This window comes from Melanostigma gelatinosum (assembly GCF_949748355.1).
Source record: "Melanostigma gelatinosum genome assembly, chromosome: 1".
In the NCBI taxonomy this organism is placed as follows: Eukaryota; Metazoa; Chordata; class Actinopteri; order Perciformes; family Zoarcidae; genus Melanostigma; species Melanostigma gelatinosum.
The window spans coordinates 10777701-10799052 of NC_136634.1; the positions used below are offsets into that span (position 1 = coordinate 10777701).

The following is a 21352-nucleotide window of genomic DNA, read 5'->3' on the forward strand; positions in this document are numbered from 1 at the left end:
GCCATGAACTAATGCTGAGATTTATTTAATGAGGGTTGATTTCGGGAGGAAATAGTCCCGACCGGACATCCGCTTTGTGTTGCGGTGAGCTTGACAAGCTGCTGCTGACTCTGCTGCATCGACCTTGGCTAGTTGAAGATGGCAGGGACGGCGTGGAGGTCAGCGGTATGTACGGGGGAAATATGGAAATAGTATTTTAGGTATTGCACCAAACTCATGGCATTGTGTTTAGATGAATCCAGTGACGCTAAACCTGCAGGCATACCAGATACGAACGTAACCTTCCCATGCAACTAGCTATAGCTGTTACATGTCTTATTGGATCATGCATTGTTGTAAAAGTTAGTTTGTAGCTGATTGCTCAACAGATGTCAATGAAATGTCCCTCATCTACAGATTCTTAACCTACTAAAACAGTGGGGTTTGTCGCTCAATGGCAAGGATAAAATCAAGGCTCAGGAAGTAAGTTCAGCACTATGGTTCAGCACAACGTTACGCATTAAGTCACTTATACTGAGCAAGACAATAGAAAATTGCCTTTTCGATGCAATGAACATGCTAATCAAAGCTTTAACAACCCCTGCTGTGAATGGGATCATGTCTCCTCTTCCAGGACGTCCTTTGCTAATTTCTCCCAAGTCATGCTTCTCCATCCATCCACACATTAATGGCTTGTGCTTCATGTAATTGTACTGCTTGTCATGTGTGCACAACAGCGATTATGTACCTTTTGGTCAAAAAGAGTGCAGTACAGAGGAATAGTTATCCAGATCAAGTAGTCTAACATAAGTGCACAATTCTTGGGTACTGCTGTTCTTTGTTGGGGGCAGTGTTTCATTTTGCCTTTACAAACCGTGGCCATTTTTGATTGTCAGGTGTCACGAGTGGTTGGAGCTTTGAAGAAAGAGACCCCACAACCCAGGACGTTCACGCGTGGAGTATGTAGCTTTCCTTTAATGCTACACATTTTGCTTGTATTCAACTGTGACTCTGAGGTGGGTAATTATTCTTATATCATTGCATGTTATGTGTCTTTGTCCTGCCTCACAGATTCAAACTGTTACTTTAATCCCTGGGGATGGAATTGGTCCGGAGATCTCCACTGCCGTCATGAAGATATTTGAAGTAGCTGAAGTTAGTACTTTGCTGCCGAACATCATTGTTCACCAGGAACAATAAACGGCAAAAAGGATTTTCTTTAGGTTGCGATAGATAACACTGTATTTGCATTACTCCAGCACTAATACTGAAGAGACAAATCAGATAAATAATTAAAGTCTCGGAAAAAGCTCCATAATGTAAACTAATCTAGTGTTTTTTTTCTGTACATACACTTTCTTTTTTTTAAATCTAGGCACCTATTCAGTGGGAGGAGAGAAATGTTACAGCCATCCAAGGACCTGGTGGCAAGTGGATGATCCCTCCTGATGCCAAAGAATCGATGGACAGGAACAAAATTGGCCTCAAAGGTAACCTGTTTAATAGGCTTATAATTACTTAAAGAAACTACAAGAGCGATAAAATAACTTCATCCTTTGTGTTGGAAAGAGGTTTAAAAATACGGGACTGATACTTTACTGTTCATTACAAACATGACACATTGGTTTAGCTCTTATCCCTGTTCTAGTACATAATATTGAATTGCTTAACAATCCACAGGTCCTTTGAAGACGCCAATAGCTGCTGGCCATCCCTCTATGAACCTCCTGCTGAGGAAAACCTTTGACCTCTATGCCAATGTGCGCCCCTGTGTGTCCATTGAGGGCTACAAGACCCCCTACACGGACGTGAACCTGGTCACCATCAGGGAGAACACTGAGGGCGAATACAGTGGGATTGAACATGTGGTGAGACCCTTTAACAGCACATAACTTGTTCAGTTGTTCCATTCTTTACAGTTTATTTTTCATACATTACATTGTTCTTTTGATTATTTCCTCACTCACAAAGGCTTATTTCATTTAATAGATCTAAACGTTGTATCTCATTGTCTTGTTTTGCTTCCCCAGTGAAGACACCTTTTGATGTTAAGGAATTGAACCGTTGTCATTTTGTTTTTGAAAAAGCTCAAACACTAGTTATACTTAACATATTTTACCTGAATGTCTCTTGGATTTGTATTTTTTCAGATTGTTGATGGGGTTGTACAGAGTATTAAGCTCATTACAGAGCAAGCCAGCCAACGCATCGCAGAGTATGCTTTTGAATATGCCAAAAATAATCAGAGGGCCAGTGTTACTGCTGTTCATAAGGCCAATATTATGTAAGTTGTATTCAGTACAAATTACTTCAAGTAATTTGTCATTTTAAAGCTGTTTGCTCAAATCTAATGGTTGTCCTCTGTTGACATTTCTTACAGGCGCATGTCTGATGGCCTTTTCCTACGAAAATGCAGAGAGGCTGCTGAAAAGCACAAAGATGTGAAATTCCATGAGATGTACTTGGATACTGTTTGCCTTAAAGTAAGTCCCAATAGCATTTGTTATGAATTGCTTTTATGTGTGTAATGTTTCAGATGGATATAAAGAAATATTTAGTTGGAGGTTTTGCTTATTAATTAATAAGTTGCATGGTTTATACATGTTCTTATAGATGGTACAGAATCCTACAGAGTTTGATGTATTAGTGATGCCGAATTTGTACGGCGACATCTTGAGGTAAGTAAACCTCTTACATGTTGCCCTTGTTGTACTAATAAGTCATATTTTCTCCATTATTTTTGTTCCTCAATGAAGTGGACCAAAAAGCAAACTAAGAATACATCTAAAAAGGTAACCGTGTGTGTTTACCATTACAGTGATCTTTGTGCTGGACTAATTGGAGGTCTCGGAGTGACTCCTAGTGGAAACATTGGCGCTAATGGTGTTGCCATATTTGAGTCGGTATGTTCTTTTTATTCCCATTTGTCAGACTGTGATGACCAAAGTACATGTTGCACAGTAGAAGTTTGTGGTGTGGGATGAGTGAGTTAAGGAGAGAGAAGTGTGTGCACATCCTGGCAAATATACTCATGTGCGAGACAATAAAATGTAACTGTAGGGCACAGAGGAGGTCTGCACACAGTTCCAAATGGCTCCAAATGGTAAATTCAATTTCTCTTTCTCTTTTTCCGATCTGCAAAGATCTTCATCTTATATATATATATATATATATATATATATATATATATATATATATATATATATATCATTTTTTTTTTTTTCTTTTTTTTTTTTTTACTACCTTCTTATCAAATGACCACCAGGTGTTTTTCAGGTTCTGTTATATTTAACATTGTATTCTATAGACATATATTTTTTTGGTTTTTCTATGTTTATGAGTGCTGTATCGCCACCTTGTGGTATATTTTTCCCTGTTGTTCGAGGACCAGCAGGTGATGGTGATCTGGGTTGATTGCTACCTTGACAAGAGAGGCCTGTTTTGTCTTTCGCATTTACCTGCGGAGGACGATACAGATTGAAATGTTGCCTTACAAGAGAAATAAACCATTTGGAGTGTGCAGACCCCCTTTTGTGCCCCAGAGTTAGCTAATCACATCGAAGTTTGTCTTCTTCATGTTTCTTATCTTTTCATAAAATCTCAACCATCATGATAGATTGTGATTCATGTCTCCTGTCAGGTTCATGGAACTGCCCCAGACATAGCAGGGAAAGACATGGCCAACCCCACCGCTTTGCTGCTCAGTGCGGTCATGATGCTGCGGCACATGGGCCTGCATGGCCACGCCAAGAAGATTGAGACTGCCTGCTTTGACGTCATTCGAGACAAAAAGGTAATCTACTTGTCACGAAAGAAAGAAATGCCATTTTGGTTGTATGTTTCCATTTTGATTTATTGTGATTTTATTGTCCGTCTTCAAGGTTCTAACCAAAGACCTGGGAGGAAACTCCAAGTGCTCAGAATTCACAGAAGCAATATGTCAACAAGTGAGAGATCTGGTTTAATAAGACCACAAGTTATTTGTTAGGGTCACTTTGTTTCATGTCAAGTTGTATCTGCACATACTGCACATTTTAATCCATGATATGTATTTTAAAAAACCACTCTGGGATTAGAAATTCCAAATGTTTCATTATTCTTGTTGCACTATCTCTTGAGCATCAGTTACTGTATATGTGATATGCATTTTATTCCTGAACTGTTTAATCTGTGGTGGATATTGTCTGTTTATTGGCTACATTTCAACTATTGTCTTATGTAATTAACACTGCTATTTTGACACAAAAGATGTCATCTGTACATTCAGAATGTCAACAAGTCAAACCCTTAAATTATGTTCTTGGATATATTTCACATTCATTTACGAAATTAAAGCTTTGATGATTTAAACATAGTAAATTAACTGTTGTAGTAATCTCTATTATGAAACTTCATGTGAAACTGTTTTTCTTGCTGCAACTACAGTGAATGTATAAAGAAAAAATATTACGATGACATTAGAAATGCTAGACTTTTAATTCTTGTGGGTATCATAAACCATCTCCGCTGCTATGATGGTGACACCTGTGTGATTAGATTCCTGGTGGAAGTTATGTCCATGTTAAGTTTTTATCCAAATCGGTATCAACGATATACTGAATACCACATATTATTTACAAAAACATCCTATCGTACAAGTAACTGGTATAATTTTTAAAGCAGTACAAATGCATTGTTTACCAGAAACGAATAGGAATTAATAAGAAATATTTCTGCCTAAGAGAATAAATTAAATATGGTCCCGATATCATTTTTCATTATCTGGATAATAAGGCATCACCTTCAGTGCTAAAAGCATTGACAAGAACTTCCTCTTGTCCCCAATGAGCATGGCATTGCTGATGATGATCTCCTTTTCCACTGCTCCCTCTATGGGAACAGCTGTGATAATCAGCTCTGAATGAAGAGAGAGACAGGGCACCCTGACATTACATGACTCCTAACAAGGATAATAGATCCGTCTGTTCTGCCAGAACAACATGGACTCAAGTGTGGGTAATGCGCAGAATGTGAGCTAGTGACCAAAGATGAGCAATTTTCTTGCAATAGCTTAATTTGCTCAGATTACTCTTTTCTTCTCCCCGTGATGGACTAGAAACCCTATTAGTCTGTCTTCCCCAGATCTCCAGAATGCAGCCATCCGTCTTCATCCAAAGCTTCTCTTATTTTGTCTTTCATATTGAGGAAGCCCATGAAAATGTTCGCCTGTCTCCTCAGAGTATGTTGACCATTTTGTACTGACAGCCAGACCCACCTTACCACAGCATTATCAGAGAAAATAGTGATTTCTATTATTTTATAACCACAACATTTTCTCTTTGAAAAATGCATTTAAGTTTTCTGTTTGGTGGGTAATTTAATTCCCAGAGTTTCTTACATTGGATAAGAATTATTTAAATATTTAAAAAGTGATTGGCATCCAGACCGACTGACATCGCCTGTGTCAGTTTCTTTTTCACATATCCACACACACTGATTGCCTGTTTTATTTTCTCCATCATCTTCATGGGGGATGTAGGAGAAACTTCTAGCAAAGTTGTTATCAGGCTTATCTACAACAAGTTAAGTACAAAATAGCCTTAACAATACATATTCTAATTCGGTCAATCGTCATTTTTGTCAAAACTACATTATTCAACTCATCTCTTAAATTTGTTTGCATGTTGTATATTATTTAAAAGAACAACGCAGGGAGATCTGGGAAAACTAGTAATTGTACCCACAGTAGCTTTACCATATTGCTTTTTTACTTTTCAGTAAAAATCACTTATTTGATCGCTTTAGTTGGTACTTATATTGCAGATATTATTAATACAACATACTATAGTTAACAAATACATTCTAATGTGTTTGGCCCAACTTCATCAGCTACAACACAAAGTGATGCATATTAATGCATCAATTATCCAGTTATGTAAAGGATCTGAGTAGTCTCTCTCTCTCTCTCTCTCTCTCTCTCTCTCTCTCTCTCTCTCTCTCTCTCTCTCTCTCTCTCTCTCTCTCTCTCTCTCTCTCTCTCTCTCTCTCTCTCTCTCTCTCTCTCTCTCTCTCTCTCTCTCTCTCTCTCTCTCTCTCTCTCTCTCTCTCTCTCTCTCTCTCTCTCTCTCTCTCTCTCCCCCCCCCCCCCCTCCTCTTCAGGTCCAACGACACTTCCGGCGGCCTGTCTTCCCACAGCTCTCCAGAAAGTTCTGTACGGTAGAGCCTTCATAAGAACCAGCCATCTTCCGTCACCAGCCTCAGCGAAAGCGAGGATATTAATATCAACTGTCAAGTGAGTACAGGCTGTGATTGGAAACAGCTATTTCGCGTTATCTATACGGCAAATTAATGCTAACCGTTTCATTCAAGCTTGAACACAACGTAGGCTCTTAACCAACGTTATATGGTTGCAAGGAATTTACGTTAAACCACACGTGCTGCTGCCGGTGGCTATAACGTTTCCTCACGTTCTCTGTAAGCGTAACGTTAAATCTGACCATCCGTTATTATTTGTTACCATTGTAGCGCACGTCCTGGCTGCGGTGGATGTGTATTCCACGTTGTAGCATTGGATCTGTACGCTAATGTCTGTCTTTTGGTTTTAGGTTGTCACCATGGTGCACGAAACCGGCTACTACGATCTATTGGGAATCAATCCCAAAGCCTCACAAGATGACCTTAAAAAAGCGTACAGGAAACTGGCATTGAAATATCACCCGGACAAGAACCCCGATGAGGGCGAGAAGGTAAGTCAGCGCTCGTTACATAAAGCTAACGTGAGGGTGTCGCCCTTTCTAATTTTAAACTGCTCGCCTTGTTGAATTACCCCCTTTCTGGAATGGTCTCACAGCTCCTCGGGTTAAGTACAGGAAGATACTAATTATAATATTTGTTTTGATCCATACAAATGCGATCTTTTATTTCCTTATTTGATTTGTGTGTTTTTATGAGGAAAAAAATAAAGTAAAAGGATACAATTTAGAAATGTTGAGGGTTTTGGGATGGTAGCAAAAAAAAAAGAGTTTGGAACCATCCAGACCAGCTGCTGTGATCAAACAACAATATGGATCGACAATTAGTATCGGTGGCAAAAAAACATGATCAGGGATCTGTAAAAGCTTTATTTGCTCCCTTTTTTTTCTTTTCTGCTGATATAATTCATGACTGATCCGTGACACGATCCGAACCGTGAGTTCTATGATCCGTTGCGCCACTAAATATCAGTCATTGTCAGAAAGAATAGTCGATTCATTATTTAAGAAGACTTTAGATGCAGTCTTGGTATCAAAAAGTGCTTTCTTTTCATCACCACAGTTCAAGCTTATATCTCAAGCATATGAGGTGCTGTCAAACCCAGAGAAACGAGGCCTGTATGACCAAGGAGGAGAACAAGCGATCAAAGAGGGAGGCATGAGTGGAGGAACTTCCCCAATGGACATGTTCAACATGTTCTTCGGAGGTGGAGGAAGGATGCAGAGAGAAAGAAGAGGTAGGATTTAAGTAATCTAGCAGCAGACCGCATACATATTCAAATACCCACGGCTTGCACAACTGTTTACCGTGCATATATCTGCCTTTCCTGTAGGGAAGAATGTTGTCCATCAGCTTCGTGTTACACTGGACGAGATGTACAAAGGCAGCTCCAGGAAGCTTGGCCTTCAAAAGAGTGTGATTTGTGAAAAATGTGAAGGTATGTAGTGTATATATATTGATATTGTTTTTACATTTTCAATCGCATATTCAATGTAAATGTATGTTATTTTGTTCAATAAATGTCAATCTCCTCTTTTGATACAGGTTATGGTGGAAAGAAAGGTGCCTTGGAGAAGTGCTCAACTTGCAAAGGAAGAGGAGTACAAGTGAAGATGCAACAGATTGGACCGGGCATGATCCAGCAGATCCAAAGCATGTGTGCAGACTGCCAGGGACAGGGCGAGAAATTTAACTCTAAAGACCGCTGCAAGAGCTGCAACGGACGCAAAGTAGAACGCAAGAAGAAAGTTCTTGAAGTTCACATTGATAAAGGTATGTTATTTCCCCCTATCTGAGATACTCCTATTTTATATCGTAGTGTAAATACGTCTGCAGGGCAAACTAAACTGAAGATGAATGTTCTGTGCAGGTATGAGAGACGGTCAGAAAATTACATTCACTGGAGAAGGCGACCAGGAACCCGGATTGGAGCCCGGGGACGTGATCATAGTTCTGGATCAGAAGGAGCACCCGGTGTTCCAGAGAAAAGTCAACAATCTGACCATGAAGATGAACATCAAACTGGCTGAGGCTCTGTGTGGTTTCAAGAAGACCATTCAAACATTAGATGACCGAATGCTCATCATCACCTCGCAGCCGGGTAATTGATGGCTATTTGCTGGTCTCCAGTGCTGCCTTCTCTAGTCGAACGTATTTGTAATTAAAATGTCATCAACAAATGTTTTGTTTTTATTTTTATCAACAGGCGAAGTAATCAAGCACAATGCCGTCAAATGTATTCAGAATGAGGGCGTGCCAATTTACAAGGAACCTTTTGAGAAGGGGCAGCTTTTCATTCAGTTCCAGGTAACGTACACTGAACACGAAACAAATCTCATTCTTGGTTGTAGAGAAGTTTAATTGAAGCTAATTGTAATTCATCCTGCAGGTGGAATTCCCAGAGACGGGCTGGCTTCCAGAGCATCTCGTGTTCCAGCTGGAAAGACTGCTTCCTCCCAGGGAGGAAGTGATGATCACCGACGACATGGAGGACGTGCAACTCTGTGAGGTGGATGTGCGGACGCAACAGAGAAGTGCCAGTGGGGAAGCTTATGAGGAAGACGAGGAGGGTCCCAGAAGTGGAGTGCAATGTCAGACGCAGTAATCGTAAAACAATGTGTTGTTGAGCATGTGGGTTTTCTGTTTTGGATTCTTTTCTTTTTTGTGAACATGCTTTTAAAGTTCTGTTTTTCAGAGTAATATAATGCAAATAAGTAACATTAAGTTTAAAATGGCTGCCAAAGCTGTTTTTTGAGCAACTCTCCTGGTATATATGCAAGTGGAGTACTCGTACGTTTCATTTGTGCTCCCAAAGTTATCAAAACTGTATTTTGGCTCACCGTCCCGTCTGTTCGTTCTTTACGATCCATGTCTTTTTATATCTGTGCGTGTTTCCTAAGAAATCAACGGCACATATATTTTCAGGAGCCCAACGGACTACTTCTATGCTTTCTGTGAAGGTAATTTCAATCTTGACAAACTGTTTTTGTTCATTTCTCAATAAAAGTCCCAGAATGCTTCAACTTTTAGAACGGATTTCTTTATTGCCTAAATGAGATTTTATTTTGAATCATCTTACATTTTAAAAATGTTTGCTATGCTAGATTATAAATTCATCATACATAAAGGTTGGACATCTGTACAGTGACAGAACCAGCCATCAGTGAATGCACAACTGCATTGTAATCAATGTAAAAACAAGGGATTCATCAACAGCACAGCTTAATTACAGACATGATTAAGTGTACAATCCCTTTTTAGTGTTGCTTCCTCCTGAAAGAGCAACCTGTGAAGCAAAAATCAGAGTGAGTCGGCCTTCTACTTACAATTGACAGATATATTGCATCTATAAAGGGAATTCATCCAACAATGATTAAACATCTTAGGCTGTTTTACCCTCAGTCAGTCTGGCCTTTCCTCCGCTTGACTGGCACAACACTGTTGCGCATCCCACACAGAGTACCACCGTCTGAGCATGGCTGAACACTGTGGTGATCTTATAGCAGCCTGCAAAGAAACATTTAACTGTCAAACAATAGGGCAAATATATAGCATGAATAATGTGGCGTAGAAAATGGACAAATGAGTGTAGTGATGAGTCAATGTGTGACTACACGCGCACACACACACACAATAACAGCATCTATTGTTCTTTGTGCATGTATCACACGTCCAGCAGAACTTAAATCTACTGTACCTGGGCACTTCACGTCCATAAAGTAGGAGTTAGGACTCTGGACGAGTCTCTTCTTTTTATGTTGTCTTCTCTCAAGTTCAATTGAAGGATGGAGGAGGTCTCTGGCGAGCTACAGAGAAAATACATTTCATAGATGACATTTAATTTGACAGATCTTAGTAAGTTGACCTCAATCAAATAAGTGAAAGAGCTAATATAAGAGCGTTATCTTTCCATTGCTTATGCACGGTTTTATAACAACGCTACTCCTGTGTTACACAATGTAATGTCACGTAGCTATATAACTGTGCTTTAATCTAGTCTAGTATGACACACAAATAAATCCAGATGTTAGCTAGCTGACGTTTACCATGGTGGACGTTGGCAGTAACGAAAACTAACGCTGAAGTTTTTCAGATTAATTTGTTAATTTGCCTTTGTGTTTATACACCACATCCAGTGAGACTAACCACCTTGTATAAAATAAAATACACGTTATTGTTACAGATTGTTTCTTGGCCCGACATTACTCCACAACAGGCTCTATCGCAGAACGTTTCACACGTCTACGGTTGCGTTCCAGCAAGTAGACGCCGCCCGTGCCACACAGGGCTAACGTTAAGCTAACTTTAACTACACGTGCTGCTGCTGCTACATATCGACACAACTTCCGAGGCTACACACCGCGAACACAACCGCACCGTGCGACGGTGGGAAGTCGACAAGATGCATTGACAGTTGACATCACAGTATATTAACTCGAACAAAATAAATCACCACGGAAAAACAGCGTAACTTACAGGCATGTTCACAGTGCTATGCTCGCTGTCCGACGCATACGTAAGCTGGTGGAAGAGAAAGAAGGGCTGAGCAGTTCCTGGAACTGTTGCTGGCAGACCTGCGACATCCCTGGATCTTCTAAACAGGATATGTTAAAATACACGAGCATGTCCTTCAATGCAATTTTGTTAAAACAAAATACTTCTTTGCAAATGTAAATGGTTTGGTGAGGAACCGATGGCAATATTGCATTTTGAACATGTTTGGCATTTTCTCATTAACTACTTTTAAGAAATCTGGAAACCTGCATCCTGTTTGTTGCAGTTGATAAAACAGCAGATGTGTTTATGTGGGACTTTATTGAAATCGTCATATAGATAACGAACGTTGGACCACTAAGAAACCCAAAATAATATTTACATTGTATTCATATAAATTGATCAAAAAGCTGAAAAATTCAGGGACGTATTCGACCCACCGCGATGTTAGTATTTCGCCCATTACATATTAGACAGTGATTTTTAAAAAGAAGAAGAATGCATGTAAAGTGAATCCTCTCCCCTTATCCATTTAAACTACATAGACCATGATGCAAAGCAGAAAGTGACGACACCCTCCTCAGTCTACCGCAGACAGCTGAGGATTTCCAGACGGGGGACCCCGGCTCAATACGGCCTATTATTAGCAAAACGTCGGAGTCTACGGTGTGTTTAAATGGCGAAAACGTACGATTATTTATTCAAGCTGTTGCTCATCGGAGACAGCGGAGTCGGCAAGACATGTCTGCTGTTCAGATTCAGCGAGGACTCCTTCAACACCACCTTCATATCCACAATAGGTGATTATACCCTGCTGCCGCCCCTAAATATAAATCTGACATAATGCATGCCCGTATCAACCGATGCTTTACAGCATTGCACACGTGGTGGTCAATATTTAGGACTATTATTCATATTTTCTTCTATTACCCATCTTTGTTAAAGCGACAGTAACTGCATGGGAGCAAGACAATGGGAGAGACTCATTATAGCGATCACCTGTCCTTGATGGCTTATAGGCACCAGATATTAAATATGGAATGAGATCAAAAAACTGTACTCATGATGTTTGACCTTTGGAAACCTTATTAACAGACGAGGCCTTCTTTGTTCCATTCAGAATTGTTGAAATATTGTTATGTCCTCCATTAAGCTCTACAGTACACTGCAGCAGCTAGTTGTCCTGTGACATTGAATGATGTCATCCTACGACATGACATGTGATTAACAGTCCATTCAAAGGTTATTGTTCAGGAAGGGGAGAAGTGCCTGGTTTGTGGTGCATCTTAGATGAGCAAAAATGTTTTATAATCACATGTAATTATTAATCAATGCAGTAAGCACCAGCCTCTGTCTGTGCCTGTTTATTCAAATGCAGGAATTGACTTCAAAATCAGAACTATAGAGCTGGATGGAAAGAGAGTCAAACTTCAAATTTGGTAAGTGTTATTTGAGGGTTTTTTCTTCCTTTTTAAAAGAAATCTGAGTGTGACACCAATGTTCACAATGAATTTGATGTTTTTAGGGACACTGCAGGGCAGGAGAGGTTTCGCACCATCACCACAGCTTACTACAGAGGAGCAATGGTATGTTAGCACTCCCTCCCTCTGGGTTTATCTTACATATCAAAGGAATTATTGTTTATGATGAGGACTGTTTTTCTTCACAGGGCATTATGTTGGTCTATGATATCTGCAATGAGAAGTCTTTCGAAAACATAAAAAACTGGATTAGAAATATTGAAGAGGTGAGCACTGAATTTAAACTAGTATTAGTAGTTGAACTGATGTTTTTCTTCATAAAAAAATGACTTTATATTTGGTTGTACTTGCTGTCTGATATTGCGCCAACATAAGCACAACTTTGTGTAATGAGTCTTTTTAACTCCCAGCATGCCTCGTCTGATGTGGAGAAGATGATACTGGGTAACAAATGTGACATGGCTGACAGGAGACAGGTGTCCAAAGACAGAGGTGAAAAAGTGAGTTCCTGCAGCCGGTCATTAATAAGAAGCAGTCCCAAACAAATTGAAATGCTGTGCAGGCTGCATGACACGCTAACTTTTGTATTTTTATCTCACTTAGCTGGCTATTGATTATGGAGTGAAGTTCTTGGAAACAAGTGCAAAGTCTAGCCTAAATGTAGAAGAGGTAAGCTGATTTTTTTTTTTACCCTGAAAGAACCATCTAACATGGCGAATAAATATGTACATTTAATATATTTTGTTTTTTATTTGTCATTCCAGGCCTTTTATAACATTGGAAGAGACATATTACATAACCTGAGCTCAAAGACAGTAAGTGATTAAGATATTTTATGAATAGATTCCACTGGGTATGGTGGGGACACGTCACTTTTCACAGATTCATATTCATTCACTGGAATCTCTTGAAACAGTCTTCTTACTGTTTAGCCGCCATTTTTCAGATAAGAGGAGCTGATAAAAATGATGATATGCTCATTGCTTTCAATGATCCTTCACTCAGCAGATGAGCTTTGTAAGCAGTAGCGAGTGCTTGTGTTTCGCCTCTCAGGCTACAAAGAGGCCACTGATGTTTGTACCTGGACTGTGCTTTGTTGTAAAGACGCTTATACAACATCTTTGTTAAAGTACGAGCGCTCTATTAATGAAAACAAAATGTTTGAATCAACATTAATTTATTGATAGTACTGCAATAAAACATAACATTTCTATATGTTTGCCTGATTACCAGTTTCATAATTATGTTTATTTGCTCGATTGATATGAATATAATGCAGGAACTAAACCTACAACCTTGACAGGTGCTACACTTCCTGTGAAGGCCTACTTTATTTATAACATTTCTCCACTATCACATCTTTTCCTGATAGACTGACAACAATGCCGGAGGATCAGGCAAACCAGTCAAGATCACAGACAAAAAGTCGAAGAGGATCAAATTCTTCAAGTGTTCACTCCTCTAGGCTGCTCGCCTCCAGTGTTCACGGCTCTCTAGCGTGGCTTTGCTGTTTCTGGTTCCAACCTTCCGGGCGTCCTCCCAGCAGCGACAGCAGTGGTAATATTCAGAGTTCCTTACTGCCGGCTGAAGCTCACAGGTTCACGAGTGGTTGGGATGCCATCCTGATCTGCTGCTGACCAGAAGAGGATCAATAAGGAATGAGGCCTGATACTGTATATCCTGTCATGCAAAAGACCTGAGCGTGATCCTCAGAATTGGTTTGTAGCTGGCCCTGCAGAGTCTGCTCACAGGAGGCAGTGATTCTGTTGGCTTTTATAATACCTCTGTTGGATGTCCTGAAAATAGACTTTATTTAATATGATGTGAAGTTCCACATAGTTGTCTTATAAATGTGGGGGGAAAAAAATGGAAAATGCAGATTCTTTCATAAATTGTAGCATTGTTTTATCAACACTATTATCATATTTACGTCTCAGCATTGATTGTACTTGTCTGTGTAAATTCATGTATCCTAATATGCCTACGGTCTCCTGTTGCACCGGCACCATTTCTATTTGTTCATGCGTGCCTCGAAGGAGTCACAGTGTTGTGAAAGGAAAGACAAAAATATGTGTAAATATAACCTACTGTCTTTTTCAGGAAACCTTCGTTGAAACAGGTTTCTGTGTCAAAATGAGACAGCGAGAGGTAGTTTGTTTCTTAGGAGCTGTACCTAACTACATATTGTTATGTGATTGTCAGTATTTGCATGAAAGCTATATCGGGTTACCTCAGAGTGGAACATTATTCAGCACATTTTAGAGTATCTGAAAAGAACATGTTTACAGACAGTATTTGAAAGTGTCAATCCTATTTGAATTAATGTTTTTGATGTTCATGTTGTGTCATGATTGTGGCACAACTAACTGATTGTGTGTGTACTTTATTTTCACCCTAAAATGTAGACATCCAACATGAAAACACAATGACTGAGGAAAGCTGTAATGTGAATGATGTTGAGTTACTGTACGTTAAACCAATGAAAGACAGTAAAGAAAGTGGATCTTTCAAAGAGAGTTATGTTGTTATTTTTCCCAACTCTGCACTGCCAACTAACATTAAATGCATGACGGAAAATGTCAGTTTGGTAATGATTTTTCATTACTGTCATTCTATCTTTGATCATTAATGTGAAATCATGAACTCGGTAATCTCCAGTTGAAAGGCCGGCTAGTTCTCTGCATCGCCGGTAGCTTTCAATTCCTCCTCCATAAATATATTTTTCCTCATTCTGTTGTATCCCTCCTGCCTTCGTGGCTCTCATTTATTTTCCTGTGGATCATCTTCTTCCTTCATCTTCGTCCCCTAATCGTCCCCCGCTACCCTGCAGGCTTCAACCAGGTCTCTCTCGCTGCTTGAGGCTGTGGGCTCCTTGCCAACCACCTCTTCTTTCGTCTTGCTGACATTAAAGCTCTGCGATCTGTGAGACGGAAAATTCTTTTCATCAGCTACAGTCAGATACTCGGTAGCGTCTGAGAGATTTCGCTTGGCCTTCATCTTTGTTTGGTGTGCTGCGGGTTCCTCTGTTGGACGAGCTCCTTTGCGTTCTAAAGGCATATGATCCGTCTGACTCGCTTCTTTTTTAGGCTCTGTAGGTGCAGCGCTAGCTTGGAACTGCTGGGAGAGAGTTCTGACCGTTGACACTTTAGGCATGTGACCAATAGTGCTCGGGTGCACCTCGTACTCCAAGTTTGCCGGCCACTGTTTTGGTGTTTTAGTGATCTGTTCCACAACTGACTTGTAGTCTGCAGTTTGCACATCATCACCTGCCTCCGCTGGGTTGTAGATGATGCTGCTCATCGCTCTCTTTTTTATAGGGGAAGTCTGGCTTTGGATTTCAGTAGGGACATATCTCAATGATTTAGTCCTCTTTGGGGAAGAGGAGGTTCCAGATGGCAGTTGGGCCTTCTTTGTGGGTTCATCTGCTTCCTCGGGTTCATCAGGCGGGCTGACAATGATGGTGCTCATAGCCCTCCTCTTTGTCAAAGGAGAAATGGGTTGGTCTTCAACTGGATAGTATCTCAAGGATTTAGTTCTTTTTGGTGGAGAACAAGGCTGCAGTCTATCTAGCAGCATTGTGCTGCCTTCTTTTAGGTTGGATATATTATCTTGACTCAATGCAGAGGCAGGCTTTGGTTCACATGGAGATATGAGAATGTCCACACTTGGTCGTGATCTCTCCAAACCACCAACCTCTAAGGTCTGAACACCTTCCTTTGTGTTGAGAGTACAAATACTGGAGGCATGCCGCAGACTCCTCTGTCTTGCTACGCCAGTTTTATTTGTCTCATCTGTGTCCTTCTGCTTCGATGCAAACTCCTCCATATCCATGTGGAAGCGATAAAGACTGTAACCGTCAGCACTGTTAATACTGCCCTGGCGCAGTAGGGAGGACTGGTCACATACAGCGGAGTTTCGTGAATGGGTTCTGGTCAATTCCAGTCTGTCCACCCCTGCAAGCTTTTCCAGGGCAACCGCCATGCGTCCGTGGATCTCTTCCAGCTGTGCCAAGCGCAGATCCACTGTCTGCAGGGAGGCCTTCATCGTGTTCTCCCTCTCATTGACCTCCTCCAGACGCATGGACATATTCTCAACTCTGCAGACCAGAGAAACAATAGTTTATGTGAGCATAAACTGTAATCAACATGCTTAGAAATGTCTGAGCCGTGCATGAAAAAGGGTGTTCACCTTTCTGAGGTAACCTTGATGCGTTCGTCACTGGAGGACTGCTGCTCGTCCTCTTTCTCACGGAAATATTCCTCCACACACTGTTCTTCAAACTCATACAGACTTTTTAGCTCCTCTGGATTCAGCCTGAGCTCTGGTAGAAACAAATCAGTCAGTGTGTTTCAGTCAGAACCAACACTGACCTGTACTTTTATAAGGGCTGCAACATGATTTTTTTTTTTGTGATCCAGGCTGAGCCTAAATTAATTTGTGTGTATTTTTTTGGTATCATTAGAGGTGACTTACTGAGTCCGCGGTCCTTCTCTTCCAACTCCCCATCTTGTCTCTTTCTGTCACACCGCCGAAACAGCCTGTTGAAGAGGACGTAGAGGTGGCTGAAGATGATGAGAGGTGGCGGCAGGATGGGACGGTCATGAAACGTCATGATCAGCTGATACCTCTGGAACTTCCACACCTGGTTGGAAATGGACTTGATTTCACAGAAAGTGTTGCTGTGGAAAAGGAAACCAAGACCAGTGAGTATGCACACTGTGATAGCAGATGTTTCTAGAACAATATAGAGCAGTTAGACATTGGGGCATACTTACTTGAACACGGCAATGAGCAAGTTAACCAGAAGAATGTTTGCCACCAGAAGGTAACAGGCCATGAGGGCAGGTGTGAGCCAGGCACCAGGGATACATGGAGGCAGTTTCTTCCCATCCTCATCATATAGATGTTCACCACACGGAGCTGCAGCGAAAGAAAAGTTCCAGCTGTAGAAATTATTCCGAGCTCTTTAGCTGATTTGAAATGTATTTTTGGCTTGAGCACTACTCACGGTTGATTTCCATCGCATAGACTTGGAGAAACATTGAAAAAGCGTTAGAATCAACAAACACAATTGTTTTTATATCGCACTTCTGTCAAGATCAAGCCGATGTCCATGAAAGAGTGGACTGGTGTTATCAAACTGTTTCTCCAAATTGCAACTCATCAAACACTAAAGATTGTTTATTTTTAATATATATTTTTTAGAATATTAAAACAAACAGAAGGATCAGTAACTTCCTCAGAAAACATCTGTTTCAATATTTAATAACCTTGCTAATTTAGGCTTTTTTTTCGACAGCTGCTTGTTGCCTTCACCCTGACAGAAGAAACAGTGACAGAAAAACAACTTACAGGCAGATGATCATGATTGAGGAAATTAGATAATAATACATATCCTGCTTTTCCTCAATGCAAAAATGATTACCATGTATTGAAGGTCAATATAAATATGCCAGCAGAGGGAGACAAAGTATTGAGGGGTTACAGTGTATTATATCATTCATAAACATCACAGAATTTGAAACAGGAAAAATACTGTAACACTGATCATCTGCCCAGAATCAAGAAACAGAATCTTACTATGAACTCTAGTCTTACGGTCTATCGAGTCCGCAAAAACCTCTCCGTAGATCATCCAGTAGGGCATGTAGAAAATGTTTCTGGCCAGGCGCCATGTTGGCGCCTCATCAGGGTGAAGGATGGCTTGCCGAGCCACCCCGAAGCTCATAAGCACCACCAACATGATCACCACAAAGTACATCATGTCTATCATCTGAAAGACAAGAAGCACATATAAATGACAGCGTTCGTGTAAACGTCTGTTCATTCTGATTGTGTTGCATGTCTGTCATGTGATTGTCACATGAGTTGTGAAACACCAAATGTTGTTACCATCTTCCCTATCATCATCACATAGGGTCCCAGGTATTTGTTGACTCCAAAGATGTCCAATACACGAATGTACCAGAAGATGATGTCTATGCAGTAGATGACTCTGCCGTAGCCCAAGTAAGGCTCATGCTGCAGCCGTAGCATTAGACCGAGAAGGAAGGTGCAAATGGCGGCCAGGTCTGTGATGTTCCAGTACTCCTCCAGCCACACACTTATCTTCTGTTTCAGCTTCCCCGGCTCTGACATCAGAATCTAGACATCAGGGTTTAAAGGTCATGCAGATGCCACACAATATAGATAATATCTCTAATATATGTATGTATTACACTTATAAGGACTCAAATCAGATAAAATGTATCATAGTTCATGGCTTGTACCTGTCTGATCTTTTCTGATCCAAGTGTGACGATGTATGCAATGACAGTCCACTCTTGTAAAGATGGCCATCGCTCCATTTTTACCAGGATTATGTAGCTGTACAACATCAAATATCCCAGATAGCAAATCTGTCGAAGAGAGAAGAATAAAATACCCCAAATGCCATTGCATTTAAGTCACTACACTCTAAGTGACACAAAATAAGAAATCATTCTTGATTAAATGAAGGAAACTTACAGTGTTGAACCAGAATTTGGTGAATGGCGCATTATAAAACTCAAAGAACCTTTTGCCAATGGGGATTTTGCGGACATTAGTACTACCCTCCTCTTCATCCCCCTTTCGGGAAATTGCATCATTATTAGGGTCCTAAAACATAACAGCAAACTCTCAGTTTCAGCTTATAGTTTTTTACCCTTTGAAAAAGAAAAAGTATTCAAACAGTGTGTGTAAAATTAATGAATTACCTTGCTGGCTTTGGTGTCGTCATTCTTGTCTTTTCCCTGTTCTTTGTCTCCAGGTGCATGATAGGATGCATCATCTCCAAGACGGAAATCCAACAGTAGAATCAGAGGAGGAAAGACGATTCCCAGAATAACCTTGGTGAGAAAACAGTTTTTATAAGACACAGTGAGTTTGTTGTTATTTTACTCTTACTTAAATGCAATACTACACGTATTACGACGAGTGATGTTGTTATTATTGTGAAATATTTTTTCATGGATGCCTAAAAGGAAAACATATTGTGGCATCAACCTTGAGGCCGGGATTTTTGCCGATCCTTAAGCAGCCCATCCACATGTCGGTGAGCAACATCTGGCTGCAGGTGTGGGCAATGAAGTCACGATGCTTAGCAGCTACAGCCAGCTTCAGGCAGGTGGAGTTACTCCAGTTGACCAGCTCATATGTTAGGAGTTTCATGGCCACCTGTTCGTCACGCTTGTAGGACTGGTCCAACAGCTCGTAGGCAAGCTGGCCAAATTCTCTATGAAAGAGAGGAAACTATGATGTACATTTCTTTATTGCACACTCAAAAAGTTTGAGATCACAGAAAAACATGAATGCAAAAGAAGCAAATGACAACAGATATTGCTGTTCAGTAGAGGACAGGAAACGTAAATGTAAAGAGTGATATGCACCTGTGCGTTTTTATTTGGGTAGAAAATACCTCGTGAAAGCTACAGGTGAAACATTTGTGAGAGATGTTACATGTACTGACTTGGAGTTGTTCTCCAGGTCTTGGGAGATGTCATCCACCAATTCACTCTCAGAGCACTCATGGGCCATGGCTTTATACAGTTTACAGGCCACCAGGGCTTTCGCCAGAGCTTCTTCTCCACGCTGCCAAAGAAACAGCGCCATCTTCTGGCGCTTCATCAGCACCGCCCACAGCATCAGCTCATGGAAGGGGAACTTGAATCGACAGACCTCAGGGTCATCCACGTCAATTTCCACCTCTTCTTCTTTCTTCTTCTTTTGCCTTTTCTTGCCTTTTGACCTTGGTTCATCATCCTGACAACATGGAAACATGAGGATGGATTATTGTTCTGTGTGGGTTGTATTGTTTTAGCGACTTGACAGATTTTGTTGTGGAAAGGATATCCCACCTCCATTCCAAGAAGCTTCAGAGCCTTCGGCTGCAAGAAGAGAGCAAAACATCATTAATACCAAAAGGTTACTTAATATGATGAACGAGCTGTTATCAGTTATTTTCTTCCACCCATGCGTACCCTTTTTAGTCCATACAAATTATTGTAGAGGTTGCGGAAAGCCTTCCTGGTGTAATTGCTCCTGTAAGCTCCCCCCATGAAGCACTCCATCACCAGACCAATATCAATCACAGTGATCTGATAATCTGGAGGAAGGTTTCCCTGCAAAACCACCAGTGTAATATGTAATATAGCAAGTATCTCAAGATGATGTATAACCTGAAAAAGTCGTAAATGTTAGACATTGTGCAGAAAAAATGTAATTGGACAGATGATTTTACCTTTTTGATATCCCTGACCACAGTATTCAGTGTATTAGCGGGGCCAAGTTTCTGAGGGAAGAGCGAAGAGGAGGAAGAAGAAGGTTATGTAATTAGTGTCAACCTTTTTCATATTTGTCAGATCTGTATTTTAAAGGGGTTCAGTCTCATTTGAATTTGCTGTAGCGTCTCAGGCCCACCGTGTTGTATAACTCCTCCAGTCTGGGAATGGTGAGGAAGTGGTGAATGCTGACCCCATTCTCAAGGAGCAGTTTGACAAAGTCCACTCGGTCGAGCACCAGAGCGTCCATCATAGCCTGCTCCAGAGAGTTCACCTTAGAGTAAGATAGATGACTTAGCATTTACACATCACAGCAATCATTATATATTCATATTTTGAACTGAAGTGAGAGCTTTTGCCATAAACACTCTTACCCAACACCTCAACTCCAACTTCCTAGGGTCTGTTTCCTCTGGCAGTTCAGGCTTTGTCTTCCCCTTCCCCTTTCCCTTCTTTGCCCGGGCTTTGTTTTGAGGTGCGCTAGCAGAAGTCTTTTGCTTCTCTTGAGCCGGGTAGGTAGACGTTGTAGAGTTGACCATGGCACCGGCAGGCTTACCAAGCAGGGAATAAAGTGAATAAATAAATCTTAAGCATAAAAATATCAATTTATTTTCTGCCATTAGTGGTACTTGATGAAATCACTGGAATTGTGATGATCTGAGAAACACAACACAGTTTATAGGCGATCTCTCTGTGCTTCTGCTATATGTCGAGGATACTTTGTTGTTTAAAGATATAGTTGAAAACTACTCTGCTCTGAATATTAATAATAAATATCAGTTTTTTCCACAACATGAAGTAACAATAAGCCAAACACATTTTGAGTGTAGGGGGACTTTGAGCAACTCCATTTCAAAATCGGATTAT

General features: G+C 40.6%; 5 protein-coding genes across 6 annotated transcripts; 3 read left to right on the plus strand and 2 right to left on the minus strand.

Annotated features, from left to right (window-relative positions):
* Positions 1 to 89: 89 nt before the first annotated feature.
* On the plus strand, positions 90 to 4279 carry idh3a (isocitrate dehydrogenase (NAD(+)) 3 catalytic subunit alpha). Of its 2 annotated transcripts, XM_079296972.1 has the most exons (12): positions 90 to 165; positions 397 to 462; positions 876 to 938; positions 1051 to 1134; positions 1355 to 1469; positions 1660 to 1847; positions 2130 to 2263; positions 2360 to 2462; positions 2593 to 2657; positions 2798 to 2882; positions 3620 to 3772; positions 3861 to 4279. In XM_079296972.1, exons 1-12 carry the CDS (start codon positions 139 to 141, stop codon positions 3942 to 3944), a joined length of 1167 nt encoding a protein of 388 aa, XP_079153098.1. In that variant the 5' UTR covers positions 90 to 138; the 3' UTR covers positions 3945 to 4279. The 2 variants fall into 2 exon arrangements, with proteins under 2 accessions (XP_079153098.1, XP_079153099.1); XM_079296973.1 differs by lacking the exon at positions 397 to 462 and having other exon boundaries at positions 92 to 165.
* Positions 4280 to 6122: 1843 nt separating this feature from the next.
* dnaja (DnaJ heat shock protein family (Hsp40) member A) lies at positions 6123 to 9233 on the plus strand. Its single transcript, XM_079275712.1, has 8 exons — positions 6123 to 6250; positions 6564 to 6704; positions 7273 to 7447; positions 7544 to 7648; positions 7756 to 7983; positions 8081 to 8311; positions 8417 to 8517; positions 8600 to 9233. The coding sequence occupies exons 2-8, from the start codon at positions 6573 to 6575 to the stop codon at positions 8813 to 8815; spliced, it is 1188 nt and encodes a 395-aa protein (XP_079131838.1). The 5' UTR covers positions 6123 to 6250; positions 6564 to 6572; the 3' UTR covers positions 8816 to 9233.
* rps27l (ribosomal protein S27 like) lies at positions 9229 to 10797 on the minus strand. Its single transcript, XM_079275835.1, has 4 exons — positions 10687 to 10797; positions 9908 to 10016; positions 9607 to 9717; positions 9229 to 9496 (listed from the first exon to the last, which is right to left on the minus strand). Exons 1-4 carry the CDS (start codon positions 10690 to 10692, stop codon positions 9468 to 9470), a joined length of 255 nt encoding a protein of 84 aa, XP_079131961.1. The 5' UTR covers positions 10693 to 10797; the 3' UTR covers positions 9229 to 9467.
* A 526-nt stretch (positions 10798 to 11323) lies between these two features.
* LOC306791691 (ras-related protein Rab-8B) lies at positions 11324 to 14665 on the plus strand. Its single transcript, XM_079288543.1, has 8 exons — positions 11324 to 11504; positions 12083 to 12143; positions 12230 to 12290; positions 12374 to 12451; positions 12596 to 12685; positions 12789 to 12854; positions 12950 to 13000; positions 13558 to 14665. The coding sequence occupies exons 1-8, from the start codon at positions 11381 to 11383 to the stop codon at positions 13648 to 13650; spliced, it is 624 nt and encodes a 207-aa protein (XP_079144669.1). The 5' UTR covers positions 11324 to 11380; the 3' UTR covers positions 13651 to 14665.
* Positions 14666 to 14990: 325 nt separating this feature from the next.
* On the minus strand, positions 14991 to 21024 carry LOC306783950 (transient receptor potential cation channel subfamily M member 1-like; the record flags this gene model as incomplete). The annotated part of the gene is made up of 16 exons (XM_079277755.1): positions 14991 to 16281; positions 16374 to 16506; positions 16659 to 16864; positions 16961 to 17105; positions 17784 to 17958; positions 18078 to 18329; positions 18455 to 18583; positions 18693 to 18824; positions 18923 to 19054; positions 19212 to 19440; positions 19675 to 19967; positions 20063 to 20092; positions 20186 to 20326; positions 20446 to 20496; positions 20625 to 20759; positions 20860 to 21024. 16 exons carry the CDS (start codon positions 21022 to 21024, stop codon positions 14991 to 14993), a joined length of 3639 nt encoding a protein of 1212 aa, XP_079133881.1.
* Positions 21025 to 21352: the final 328 nt, after the last annotated feature.